We start from the raw sequence: 13,988 nt of genomic DNA on the forward strand, positions 1-13,988 counted from the left end.
TAAATCCCATACATTTTTACTTTTTATATACAAAAAAGGAAAAATCAATAAATAAATATAATTAACATATATATATATATATATTCACAGGTAGACCACAGGTTGCTTGCAGTCGTTTTCAGTTAAAGAGAGAGGAGAGATGTGAACCTTAAAATTTTTGTCCGAAAAATGACAGTTATGTCCTGGGCTGGGCTTTGCTTTTGGTTTCTTTTTCTTACCTATTCTTTTTTCCAATCTTTTGTCCTTTTCTGATTCTTTGCCTCTTTGCCATTTATAATTGGGGAACCACCCACGCTCCCCCCACTCTGTTCCTCTCCAACACCTTCCTAGGTACCATCAAAACATGTGTGTTATCCAAAAAACCTACCCATTTTTTAGAATTTATTTATTACCTTTTTGTTATTATATACTTTGAATACTTTAAGCAATGATTAAATAAATTAGTGGTACTTGGTTTCATTGTCTTGCAAGTTTAATTAACTTTGCAATATGTTCGTATTTTTTTTGAATTGAGAGAAAAAAACTTGAATTTTATTTTTTAAGTAAAAAAGATCATACATCAATTATAAGTCAAATATTCAGATGTATGTATCCGTTTATTATATAATGATCAAACAAAATCAAGTATTATTGTTCAAGCTTTCAACATATGAATTCAATTCGAGTTTTATTATGAAAGAGAGTTTGCTTTGGTATTTCAACCTCTCTTTAATATATTGAAATTTTTTTTAGATATCAAAATCAAAGTTATCTAAAATCTTAGTATTTTGATTCTCTAAAGTAGTGCTTTGAAAATTATATATCAAAAGCTTTGTGCTTCTCTATTTTGAAAGGAAAAACATATACACCATTTTCATACTTAACAATATTTCATAACATAAATATTACCATTTGCAAGTATGTTTTCTTTCATGCAATTGGTACCCATCTTTTTCTTATTTAAAAACAAGCCACCTTTAAGGATTAGTTAGTTATATACATACTTTTCTTTGGACCTTATTACTTTTTGATTAAAAACCAATTCTTGTTGCTTAATACTAAATTCAATGTATTTGTCTACACGTGAAGACTTGTTTAATGTATGTAATACCATTTTATTATATACATAATATTTTTTTAAAAAAAGAAACAAAAGCATACCAAATGCTAACTAGAAGTAAGATTATGCTAAGTAGTGATTACTACTACTACTTAGAAAGAAGAAAGGAAATAATTTTGTTTAAGTAAAGCGTGGTGCTACAGCGCGGATTAAGAGAGTGGGGGTTGGCATTCGTTGGAAACAGCGAAATAGTGAAACAGTGAAAGTGAAGGGTGAAACATGGTCAACTTGGTTCAGCTTTCTGCCTTGTTGTCGTTGTTGACAAAGTGTGGGACGCAACTGTCATTAAATTAATTGGCGGTGGGGATTTTGGGGAACGTCGAAAAAATCCCCCAGGACAACTGTTTAGTGACCTTTAAACAAAGTCCACAGCATCATAATCAAAAGTGGAAAGGCAGGCAGTCCTCCGTGCTTCGCCAACATCTTGTGCAGCTCCACGAAGCTCGCTATGGATTCACTGCATCCTGACCGTTGATTAATATAAAAGAGAAAGCAATCAAGAATAGTTAAAATTAAGTCACCAATGACCAATTATATATCATCTTTTTATTTAAAGGTTAATAAATTATTTTATAAATTAAAAAATTAAATATTAAAATGTTTTTAAATTATATTCATTTAATTAAATTTATTTTTTATTATGCTCAAATAAATTTTTATATTATAATTTATATTTATATAAATTTTCAACTTTAAAAAAAATAAACTTATCATTATAACTAATATAAATCAACATTTTGTATTTACCAATGTGACAACATCATAATTAACGTGATTACATAATTGATATAAAATAAATCATTTGATTACATCATAAATTACATGAGTATAAAATATGAGTTCGTATTAAATTTGACAGTTTGATTAAAATTACCTGTATAAATCACTATAGTTTAATAAATTTTTTATTATTTTAAATAAAAAAAGTAAAAATATATTAAGTCAAAATCAAGCAGCCCTGACAATCCGATGAAAAAGAAGAGTGTTAATCGGACGATAAGTAGAGGAACGGGGTATGAATATAATGGTATGAGTGAAAACACAGAATAGGGCAGGAAGCTGATAAGCTTAACGTGGGGCCACAGGGTGCTTTTACATCTGCTTTACGTTTAAGAAATTGACATGCGGGAAGAAAAGCAGCAGATGTGTTTGGGCCTCCAAATTCCCTATTTGCGATATCTGCCATTATATAACAAAGAAAATGGCTCTGATGAGTTACTACTAAAAGTTTTTTGGTGGAAGGAATGATTTTGTATTGATTATGCCCATTTTAAATTGCTGAATTAGCAGACAACTTCCACATATATTATTGGTCTTTAGTCAGCTAATAATTTAATGTAGAAAAATTAGTGAAAAAAATTCTAAGACCCCAGTGCCCCCCTAATTTGTCTTCCCCCCTCCACTAGTGTCCATTCATTGGACTTTTGGGATCCATTCACCTCATTAATGGTCAAAAACAAATTGTATTATGACATGGGTCTTTGCCAAGAGACAATATATCTGATTTTGTATTGCTTTAAGAATCTTTGTATTCTTGATTGGTTTTGTTGATTTTCATATTGATTTGAGCTTGATGAATGATGTATTTTAAAATTTAAAGTCATTTGGGTCAAACATTAATGATTACTTTTATTGTCAATAATTCAACTATAATTTTAAGATTGAAATAATTTATCGACGGATATTTTATTATTTTTCACTCAAATGCATACAAAATTTTTTACTTTTTTTTTTCAATTATTTCAACTAATGATACACACACGTACAAGATGATGTTATAAATATTTTTACATTATTAGTCTTTCACTATATATTGGACTTATTCCCATTATTTCCAATGTGATAAAATAATTTGTTTTTTTTTCTTTCTTTTCGATATGCCACCTTTCTCCCATCCTTTCAAGCCCTAGAAGCGTGAAGCATATGCCACCTCTTATGCTACGGGGCAATTATATATATATATATTTTTTGGTTAATTATTTATTAAAGAATTATGGCGTAGCTAAGATTGAACGTCGAGATTTATACTCTAAATTCCCATGGTGGGCTCCTAATGGTGACCTTTGCTTGTACTTCGGCATTGATGTGGCATCATTCTCATCATTTACATGACTTACTTTAGGGTTCTTTGGCAGAAATTGTCAATTAATTTTACATATATTTTTTACAATTTTATGTATGCTTAATAATTTATTTATATGCACATAAAATTTCAAATTATTTTGATATCTCTATCATATTTGTCGAGAATATTATCTTTTTTAATATAATATTTAACAATAAAAATTTTATTAAATCCACCAAATATTCAAATATTTTTAATTAATTTAAAATTTGACAGACATGATCTATGTGAATAAAATATAAGATCTAATATATGATTAAATTAACCAAATATGAAAAATGTAAAACAAAATATTATATATATATCTACGTCTTAAATCTTAACTATGATAGAGAGGTAATAATTATGAAATAAGCTTAAATTATATGATTAAAATCCATCATTGACATAATTTGGGAGACTTCATGCAGCACCAATAATAAATAAAAAATTAAAATAATTATGATAAATATCAGCAACCAAATCTCAAGTTCCATCACCACTTGCGTTGGCCTCTTTCCAGAGATGTCAAAACCAAGATGTTGGATGGGTTTCCAATAATTTCCTAATAAATTTCCAAGGTCCTAGTTCCATCATCATTTGGTAGACTTGGTTTTCAGGATGTCAATGCTTGGGATCTTGGGTCACTTTCTGGGTATTTCCTTTTTCCTGTTCCTCTCCGATGGCGCAGCCAGGTAATCATCCACATCTTTGAGAAACAAAAGTCATCCTCGGCTTGTGCAAAAAATTGAAATTAAATAAAAGTCACCATAGACTTTGATTTGTATTTGACATTTCAATTTTGCAAATGGATACCCTAAGCTTCAAGCAAACTGAAGACATGGGACATTCCTTCGTATTTTGATTCTCTTTAAAAAAAAAAACAATTCGATAATTATTCATTATGATAGATATAGGAAGTGCTGGTGCAAGTCTTTAACCTTAAGATTGTTGGAAGACTTGATATATTAATTACATATGCAGACATCTTTGACATTTCGTTTACAGGAACTGATCACTCTAACTATTCGAAACTCAAGTAAGGTTAAAATAAACGAAAGACAACGTAATTTTTTTTGTTAATTTAAGTTACATAACAAGAACTAACATTACCCACTTTATAAAATTTAAAATAAACTAAATAAAAGGAAATTACCTTTCATTAGATGCCTTTTTCGTGATTCACGTGTATCTTCCTTTTCATATGTAATCTCAAGGAAAAGAAATTTATGAAATTAATTAATTAGTTAGGTACTTGGTAGGCTGATGTTGATACATAATGGTGTCTATGGCCCCGTGGGTGTGCTGATGGCTATAGGCCAAAGAAGAGTTTGGCAAAGCCACCGCGGGCATGCCTTTTGAGATTAGGTTTTGGCAGAGTTAATGAATTAGATAATTAATGACTCGGACTCAAACAATCAATAAGAAAAGCACTGGTCCTTTTCATCAAACTAACTGGATCAATGGTCATCTTTGTTTACAAAACTTAATTATACTAATCTTCCTTTCCTTCAAGATGTTAATTGTCAATTAATATGTACAATCATTTATACATCAATGAATAATGGAAATGGGGGGGGGTCTAGCTTTGCCACTACGTAATCATCAATAATTAAGATTAAAGTACATATCTCATATCTAGAGTACTTTAGCTTAAAGTTTTTAGTAGTTTTTTAAATATTGTTTTTCCCTGAGAGACAGAAAAATTTTATTAGAGCAAAAACTTAGAATATAAAATATTACAGAATGATAGAAAAATTCATGTTTCTGTTAACCCGTCAACTATATGAAATTAATCATGTATGGTTACAATAAACACTCATCCTTTCTTTCCTCTTACACTCGAGAGATCATGCTGCAAATAATGAATAGAAAGAAAGAAAAATTAAGAGATGGAAAAGCGTTTTGGGTTCCTCAAAGGGATTGAGGAAGAGAAGAGAAGGGAAAAGAAAAACTTAGGGTCCCAGCAAAATGTCCACATCCAAAAAATTTTTGATTTGATCATCAAAAGGAATTGCTTCAGTCGTTGTCGTGATCACATCGATGTAGATTCGAATCTAACTTAATTTAGTGTTCAGGTTACCCGGATTTGAATGATTTAAGAAACCATTACAAGTCTTTCAGCTTGTCAACTATAATTAAGATTAAAAAAGATAAAGAAGGAGAGATTATTGGCCTGCAACTTCCAACGATAATGCAACGTAACAAGGACGTCATTTGTGAATTAAAAGTTTGTGGCCAACTAGTTTAATTTCGTAGTTTATTTTAAAGACTTGTTGGAGAAAGAGGGAGACCCAAATAAAAATTACATTAGCTTCATAATCAGATATAATTACATTATATAAAAATAATTCTGTGATACATGATACCATCGAAGACAGGGCAAGCCAAGCAATGTGTGGATCGAGTTCATGAAACTGTTACAATATTTTGTTTAATTTTCTTAACCTAAAATATATATATAAGGGAAAAAAAGGGTTCAGTTATACATTTATGTTTATATTTCATGTTTCGTAATGATGAAGAAGATTTGATTATTTTGATATTATTTATTGAGTTTTTTTTTTCATTTTTTTATGATTGAAAATGATTCTTATAATATTATACGTTTGTTGAATTATAAATTATTTTATTGTACTTTAGAAAGTAAAACATGTCTCCAATTATATTGAAAGTATCAAATGCAAAATTTGGGATCTCTCCTTTATGTATTTTTTGGTAATGACCTTCTTCATTTGCTTATCATGACTACACAATAAAGTTGTGTGATTGATTGTGATTTTACTACACCCCACGTCAATAAAGTACTTTCTTCCTTTAAAATAGAAACACCTAAAACCTCCTTAAAGGCCAAGAAATGCATGCATGTGATGACAAGTGGGTGCAATGTTGATAAGATTTCTAGAAGGCAGCGGAATGTTCTCGGTATTAAATCATGAATGCACATGGATGAAACTTGAATTAACTCTTTCTTCTTGACGAATCTGAATACAAGGAATGTAGTTTAGGAGTTATCCCATGCATTCCCATGTAGTATATTTACATGTAGAATGGGGACGTACTGCTAAAAATCTAAAGAAAATGGTGAGGGTCGGGAGGCTATGCATGTTCATTTCATTCTGATATATGAGAGCTGAAAACGGAGGAGATGCCGGGAGGCAACGTGCAAGGACACGGCAGGTTTTGTGTAGGTAAAGCACACGCAAGTGTAGCCCGCAAGAAAAGCAGCTCTTTCTTTGCTTTTCGCTGACGCCCTACAACCATGGATCATTGGGACCACCAAAGATCGGCACCAGAATTCCAAAATTGGGATCATTTACAGTCTGTTGCACTCAGATTTCTTTCAGTGCTCTACATCCACGTGTCAGACATTCAGGTACACTATAATCTGCACTTATTCCTATCTTTTATATATATAAAATACATATGTATCATTACTTGCTATTTGATAGGATGAGAATGAGTAGTAAGTGAACATGAATTCAATCCCCTCGGATTACTTTAAGTAAGATTAAGATATTTTATAAATAAATTTGGACAAGTTATGAATTCGATTAATCATGTAGATTTGGACGAACTCAACTCGTTGGTTCAAGTACAACGTCGCAGTCACGGCAGAACCCAATTGACTTGCAAGCCTCCCGGGTACTAATAATAGGGGCAAAAATAAAATGAATATTGGAAAAACTTGAGCTGCAGTGATTGCACAAGCTTGCCAACCAGGGGTGGGTTTTGTTCAAACATTTAACAACTGTTTACTTTGAAGAAAAATGGGAAGCTGAAATCATCCATGAACGAAGAATTGATACAAAAAATGGTCATCTTTTCATGTGTGTGGACAGGAGTTGGAAGCGTCATGGAGGAAAGTACAAACTTGACTGTTTATGCAATGTGAAGTGCATGTGCGGAGTTGGCTATTTTGGCTGTTTCTTTTTTTTTTTTCCCAATATGCAATCAACCACTTTCCAATTGCCGATTTTAATCAATCTATTCCACCCGATAGGATAATAATTCTAATTCCCTACGTAATGACAAGACTGATCCCGTGGGTCAACATCTTCTTAGTGTCATATTCCCTTGTTGGTAGATTCATGTTACAGTGTTCATATTTGATAATTCACAACAGGAAAATCAATCACGAATATATATATATATATATATTAAATCTTTTTCCTTTTTGCCAACCCAACTTTCCAACAATTAACAAAGTTATGCCATAATTTTTCCTTAGAGAAACTGAATAAAACAAGATAATTGCTAGTACGAGAAAGAGAAAAGTTGCCACCTTATTTTTGTCAAAGTTCGATCCTTTAATTGAGGAAAAAACACATAAAAAAGGATGAAAAACTGGGATTCTAAAGTAGAAACGGAGGTGAAGAGGGTGGCTGTCTGAACCGAGGTCGCCGACATAACGTGACTTTGACAGCAAAACTCATGAAAACCAAGGGGGTAGATGTGCATCAATGTCAAGTCGAACGTGACACCTACGCAGGGTGGGGGAAAAAGGGTCCAGCGTCGTAAGGCTAAGAAGCAAGGGAGCCCCACACAAAATCCCCCCCACCCTGTCACCCTCCCCCGTCGCCCCTCTCTCTGTAATTCGGCACTTTCTTTTCTCTATTCACATATCATGATGTGCCCACAAGCCCAACAGCCACCCCTCTTGCCTGTGCATTTCGGGGAGGGGATTTTAATTCCGTACAGCCAACCCCCCATGGGACACCATTATGGAGAGGAGCCACAGGAACGATGTACCCCCATTTTGCAATAAAAGTGTGTATTCTTTTGGTGGGCCTACCGATACCCACCATCCAAATTGACTCATGCAAATGTTTCCATGAAATTTCATCTTCCCTGGGTCGGTCGGGTCCCATGCACCCTCCATTCCATGAGAATCACGATCGTCGGTGGGCCTCCCTAGATCTGGCTGAGTGAAAGCTTGGGTCCGACCCAGATTCTACGTACACCTTTGCTCTCCATACGAATTAGTACTAAGCCTATTTCGCCAGCTACCCAGTACCTCAAACAGTAGCACTTTCCTCTGTTCCCTCTTCCTTTCTGAACTTTTGGATAAGTAATCCTATTTCCATACATTCAATTCCAACTCATTTCTGTTTTTTACCAAGGGGAGCAGCTGGTTGATCATTGCATATTGAATTACTCCAAGTTACTACTTCTAGTCACGTGCCTAAAATATAATTTCACCTTGCCATAAAGACCAAGACACTGGTCCATCTCTGGCAACCCGGTCGTGCAAAAAGTTGGGGATGGTGTGGAGAGGTTCGGACACGAGGCGTAGAGAAGGAAAAAGATGTTTCAAAAACAGGGAAACTGTAATTAATCCTTACCTAGTTCATGTCACGGTTGTCTTCTCGGAATCCGTTTCGATCCCTCCATTGGAATCTTAATAGTAAATCAAGTTCCCAGTCTAATCGATTTATATCCAAGATAAATGTGGAAATGGCAAAAAAAAAAAAAAACACAAAAGAGATATAAGATTAACCAGTCAACGGAAGCAATAAACAAATAGGCGAAAAACTGAACCCGTGCACAAAACTGAGGGTCCCAATTCTCAAATCCCAAAGCCTAAGCAGGCAAAATGGCTTCAAAGTAATTTATTCAAGAATAAGGCCGCACACTTGTGCCCACAAGAGGCGGCCCAAAGGTACTGGAACATAAGATTTTCCACTCAAGCTTAGTGCTTGGTGCATAAACAAACGACATGCAGCCCCACAATTTGATTTCCTGATCTGGGTATCTTGTCTTAGGCTAAATATAAGGGCCTCGATTCCTTTCGTTCCGGTGGGTGGGGGCGCATTTGGGTGGTTTTAATAATAATTCTTAATGCAATGCACATTCGTAAAGCCCAACAATAAAATACTGAAATGTTGTCTTTCTCCTATGGTCTAGAGAGAGGGAAAAGCATGGGTTGTCTTATCAGTTATCAATAAATAATTTGAGAAAAATGTAAGAGGATCAATGTAAAGCCACTGCCTATATTTCAAACCTGCCGTTAAACCACAGCTTTTGGCAACTCTGACCTACATATATAAAAGAGAAACAGAGGAAGAGGGAAGGAAATAACAAGGAGTTGAGTTAGGTTTTCGTCTGAATATTGGTCCATCTCTGTCTTTAAGCAGCAAAGAGAACTTCGCAGCAAAGGAAACTAATTAAACAATATTAAATGTCATACATTTCAATATGCATGTACATGAGAGTGTCAGACGGAAAAGGGAGCAATATTGATGAGGACTATGCAAATAACGCATCGATATAAACTTGAACATTAGAGTATCACTCCTGAAGAAACCAATTTCACTTGGATTTTCCTAACAGTGATGCAACCTTTTGTCTTTATGGTGCAACCTTAGCTTCAAAGAGTAGAAAGCTTGAAGAAAAGCAATAACGTACAGAAAAAAGCTTGAAGAAAAACATAAGAACTGGCGTATTTATGCACCATACATAGTACACTGGCTGAACACCAATAACGCAAGTCGTAAGAATTACTAGATAGGTTCAGAAAGAGTTATTATGTGTGTAGTAAAAACTAATAGTCTGTTACATCTCAGCAAGGGGCTTCAAAAGTTTATTTCCAGGAGGCACGCTCTGAATGACATCAGAGAGTAGAATTTAGCAAATAAAGGCAAAACCAACAAACTGGTGTGGACATATGACAATATTATCGCAGCTTAAACTGTCTAAATCATGCAAACAATAATGGAAAAATTAAACTGAGAGTTGTATACAACTTCATCCAATCATAAGGAGCAAAGTCCACCAAAACAATCATCACAAATATCCTTCCCAACCCTGAAATTAACAATCTATAAATATTTTAGATGTGAACCTGTTTATAAAATTGACTAATTAAACCCATTAGACAACCACTTCATCAGATAACCTACTCATAAGAGCACAGAGACCAAAAGCAACAAATGGGAGAAAAAAGAAACATGAAATGGGATGAAAAGCAAAAAGAATAAGTAATCTAATTTCAACCTTGAAGGAGATCAATAAATAAATTCATTCCACGATGCATTACTGTTAATTGATACAACTGCAGCCACGCCCTTAAGATGCCAAACCCTACAAATTTACAAACAAGCATTATATTTGACAAATTTGCACTGCACGCTCACAAATTTTAAGGAGAAATAACAAAATTGCAAAACTATCCTGAAAGGTCATCCAAGTTTTTCAGAGAAAATATGTGGCACAGAGGAGAAAAAGCAGGACTACCTTGCAACTTTTTCATGTAGAACTGGAGTGCATTGATTCATTTTTCTTTTGCAGTATCTGTGGGGAAGGAGGCAGGACTATTGGAAGCTCGTGGGAAGATGGAAGCCATACAAGGAGCATGTAGATTTTGGTTACTAGAAAGTAACAAGTGAGAGTCTATAAGTTCAAACACAAAAGATGGGATAGAAAATCTCATGGACACATATAATTGAGGATTTTTGTGAAGCTTTTAGTGAAAACAAAACCAGTTCAAACCTTTCCTTTTTCTAAGCTCTTAAAATTCAAGTTCTCCATTATTTCCCTAGTGTTTCCATTGATCATGTTTCCTTTTAAAGGTTTAAAACTCCCAACAATATCCTAATATGATTTAATGCAAGCAAAGCAAGCATGAAACAATGATCCTCCAAAAGTTTCTCTAAATAACACCCGATTTTGCCATCTACAACCTTTCATCCTCATCAGATGCACGAGTGCCTTTCCTCATAATCCAGGCCCATGATTGCCTATTACTATTTATAACAAGTCTGTTTGTTCATTCGGCATATTCCCATCCACAAGAATATATTCAGGCAAATGATAACAAGTCATTTTCATTTATTATTTGGTCTTTGCATATAAGCTTTTGAAAGTGTGAATGCAGGTGTGCCTACATGTGTATGTACATACATTGACATAGAGGCCCACACAAGCTAGCTTAAGTCAAACCAAATTCGAATTAAAAAGCATTCCCATAAAACTACAAATACAAAAATTCCTGGTAATGGAACAAGGAGACTATGAGAACTCCATGCCTACAATGTAAAACAGAGGTATCAACCAACATGCCCCCATGTATCTTCTGCAATGCTTCAAGTTACCAAGCCCCTTTAATTATATTAGACATATCTAGATTAATTTGACACACCATTTAACGAGCACAAACTTAATCTTGAAAGAAAAAATCTTTTTGTGAGGATCATTTTAGCAAAGGCAAGCAACTTGAAAAATAACAAAACTGCACGCAGCTAGGGACAAATTGAACCCTCATCTTTTTGCACCTTCAGGCTAACAAAATTACCTGAAACCAAACTCAAACTAGAAGTATGAAAGAAAAACATTTATACATAATTAGAAGCAGAAGGTTACAAAAAGTTATTGATTCTCCAATCCTGAAATGATCCTCAACAATGTGAAGAATATTAAGGAGAAAAGGCCCATGAAATCAAGTAAAGAAGCACCATCAGATAATTCTCTGATTAATTGATATGTGTCTAAAACTGAAACAGAATGATCACAATATGTCTTCGTGAGTATGATCTAACAAGACAAATATGCCATGACAGTGAAGGCTTCATATATTTGACATTTGAGGCAAAAATGAGTAGAATATTGTGTGCAGTAAGTTGAAAGCTGTTTAATGAAGGGAAAAGGAAAAAAAAAGAACATACGAGTTGAGTTTGAAATTGAATAAATATGAGAATTATTGCACCAAGTCAATCAGTCGAATTTAAAAAACTTTATATGCGTGAAGCAGAAATATAATACAAAAAAAAGGATTGTGGAGAGCATCAACATTGAAGTATGTAGTCATCAGCAGTTACAAGACCATGTGCTCTAATTCTGCCTTCATACTCCTGAAAATATTCACATGTACAGTATATATTTGTTAAATATACATTGCATGTTAAATGTTTGTGTCACCAGGAGAAAGAGGAAGAGGCCATAAATCCTGCAGATAATTGTTTGGAAGCAGAGGCACATCCCTGGAATATTCACCTGATTAAAATAATGGAAAAAAGTAAAAAGAAAAGCCTTTATGGTATTTCCTCAAATACATACATGTGCATGCAAGGAAAGAACTATGCATACTGAGGTAACACCAAAAGAAATGAGAAACAAAACGAGCACAGATTTCGGCTTCTCTAGTTATTAGTATTTCTTACCCATCCTAAAGCACAAACCGCAATCAAACCCACCTCAAAGCAAAGCAGGAAAAAAGAAGAAGGAAGAAATGACATATGTACAATTAATTTTCAATTATAGGAATAAGGGACTCACATTTGATTACTATGACTAGAGGAAAAATCATGCACTTTATTCTTTCCAGTTATATGGAGCACGCTCAACAACTAAGTAATCATCCCTGATATCCTTCACAACTCGAAAATCATCATCAAGATAGACAGTCTCGAACCTACATAAAACCTCGATATCAGTGATACATGGCAGTAATGGTAATAAAACTAAACCATAGCAGCCAAGGCCGTGTCCCTTTCTGCTTTATCTAAACAGAAGAGAAAGAGATGAGGTCGGATAAGACGTACATGAACAAGAAATTACCATAAAAGAGAACAAAATAGCTAGTATTTAAGTTGGATGAAGGGATGAAACTTCAAACCATCCACACAACATGTTTTGTCGAATTGTAATTCAACAAAAGGCAGCTAGGAAGAGTCGACCTAATTGGCTAATGCTTAACTTGGAACCAATAATTCCTCATGTAAAGGACCAATCAACAATCAGCATTTCGAATCACGCAGCACAAATATTTCAAAAAAGGATAAGGAACTCACCAACCCTGCCCAAACGGCGGCAACGGAATCTCCCAGCTTTTTCCCCTCAGAACCGCACTCGTAAATCTAAAGAATGCAAATAAAACTTTACTAAATAGTTAATCGAGAGAAAAAAAACAACAACTAAAATTGATTTCAGTTTGAATAAATACTTGAAATTCACTCTCTGAGAGGAAGCAACTTCAATGCTGGATCGAACGAAGAAAACTCCATCAGGTGGAAACGTGATCACGTTATTGAGAGTCTTCTTCTCGACATCGATGACCTGCAAAACGTCGCCGGCTCGAGTACCGAACAGGTGAGCTTTCTCTATAATGAAGAGCTGCTCTTTCTCCGTGGTCCATAGAAGCCGCCACGTGGCGGAGAGGGAATCGCCAGTGGTGACGGTCTCGTGACCCAGGATGGCCATGGCATCGATGGCTTTGATGATTGCATCGCGTTTGGCAGGGTCTCTTCGGGTTTTAAGGCCCCGGCCTTGGTCGGAAATGAGATTGAGGAGGTCCTGTTTGGCCGACTGCGATTGGGTAGTGACGGACGAGCAGGTGATTTTAGGATGTGGCCGTCGTTTTAATTTGGTTGCGAGACTGAGAGGGGATGATAGAGTGACGGCTGCGAGTGTCATAGTGGGATTATCCTTCTGCGACGATGAAAATCAAGAAATTGGCGGTTTTTCCTCCCTCAAAAAAAGAATAAAATGGAATTGGCGGTTCAGGTGGGACCTGGGGAAGAATATCGTAGAAGTGGCGTGCAATGCACGTGGCACTTTTTGAATATTTGGGCCAAGCCCAAAATCAGTACTTTTCTCAATGTCCAAAATGGTTTATACTTTTCAATAATTTAATTTATCATTTAGTTGATTTAATATTTCCTAAAATTAATACTTTTTAAATTTTGATGTAACTTTTTCGATTTATTCTTTTAAAAAAATGATGAAAAAATAAAACATTTAATTAATATAATTAATGAATATTACATTAAGGTGATTTTTAATAAATAT

At 34.5% G+C, this 13,988-nt stretch overlaps 1 protein-coding gene across 2 annotated transcripts; it reads right to left on the reverse strand.

Annotated features, from left to right (window-relative positions):
• Positions 1-11,914: 11,914 nt before the first annotated feature.
• On the reverse strand, positions 11,915-13,673 carry LOC110413929 (Plastid-lipid associated protein PAP / fibrillin family protein). Of its 2 annotated transcripts, XM_021424955.2 has the most exons (4): positions 13,144-13,672; positions 12,992-13,057; positions 12,477-12,612; positions 11,915-12,194 (listed from the first exon to the last, which is right to left on the reverse strand). In XM_021424955.2, the coding sequence occupies exons 1-3, from the start codon at positions 13,611-13,613 to the stop codon at positions 12,513-12,515; spliced, it is 636 nt and encodes a 211-aa protein (XP_021280630.1). In that variant the 5' UTR covers positions 13,614-13,672; the 3' UTR covers positions 11,915-12,194; positions 12,477-12,512. The 2 variants fall into 2 exon arrangements, with proteins under 2 accessions (XP_021280630.1, XP_021280631.1); XM_021424956.2 differs by lacking the exon at positions 12,477-12,612 and having other exon boundaries at positions 13,144-13,673.
• Between the last annotated feature and the right edge of the window lie 315 nt (positions 13,674-13,988).

Source organism: Theobroma umbraticum, unplaced genomic scaffold (genome assembly GCF_002168275.2).
Source record: "Theobroma umbraticum cultivar Fairchild unplaced genomic scaffold, ASM216827v3 scaffold_4.1, whole genome shotgun sequence".
Taxonomy (NCBI): domain Eukaryota; kingdom Viridiplantae; phylum Streptophyta; class Magnoliopsida; order Malvales; family Malvaceae; genus Theobroma; species Theobroma umbraticum.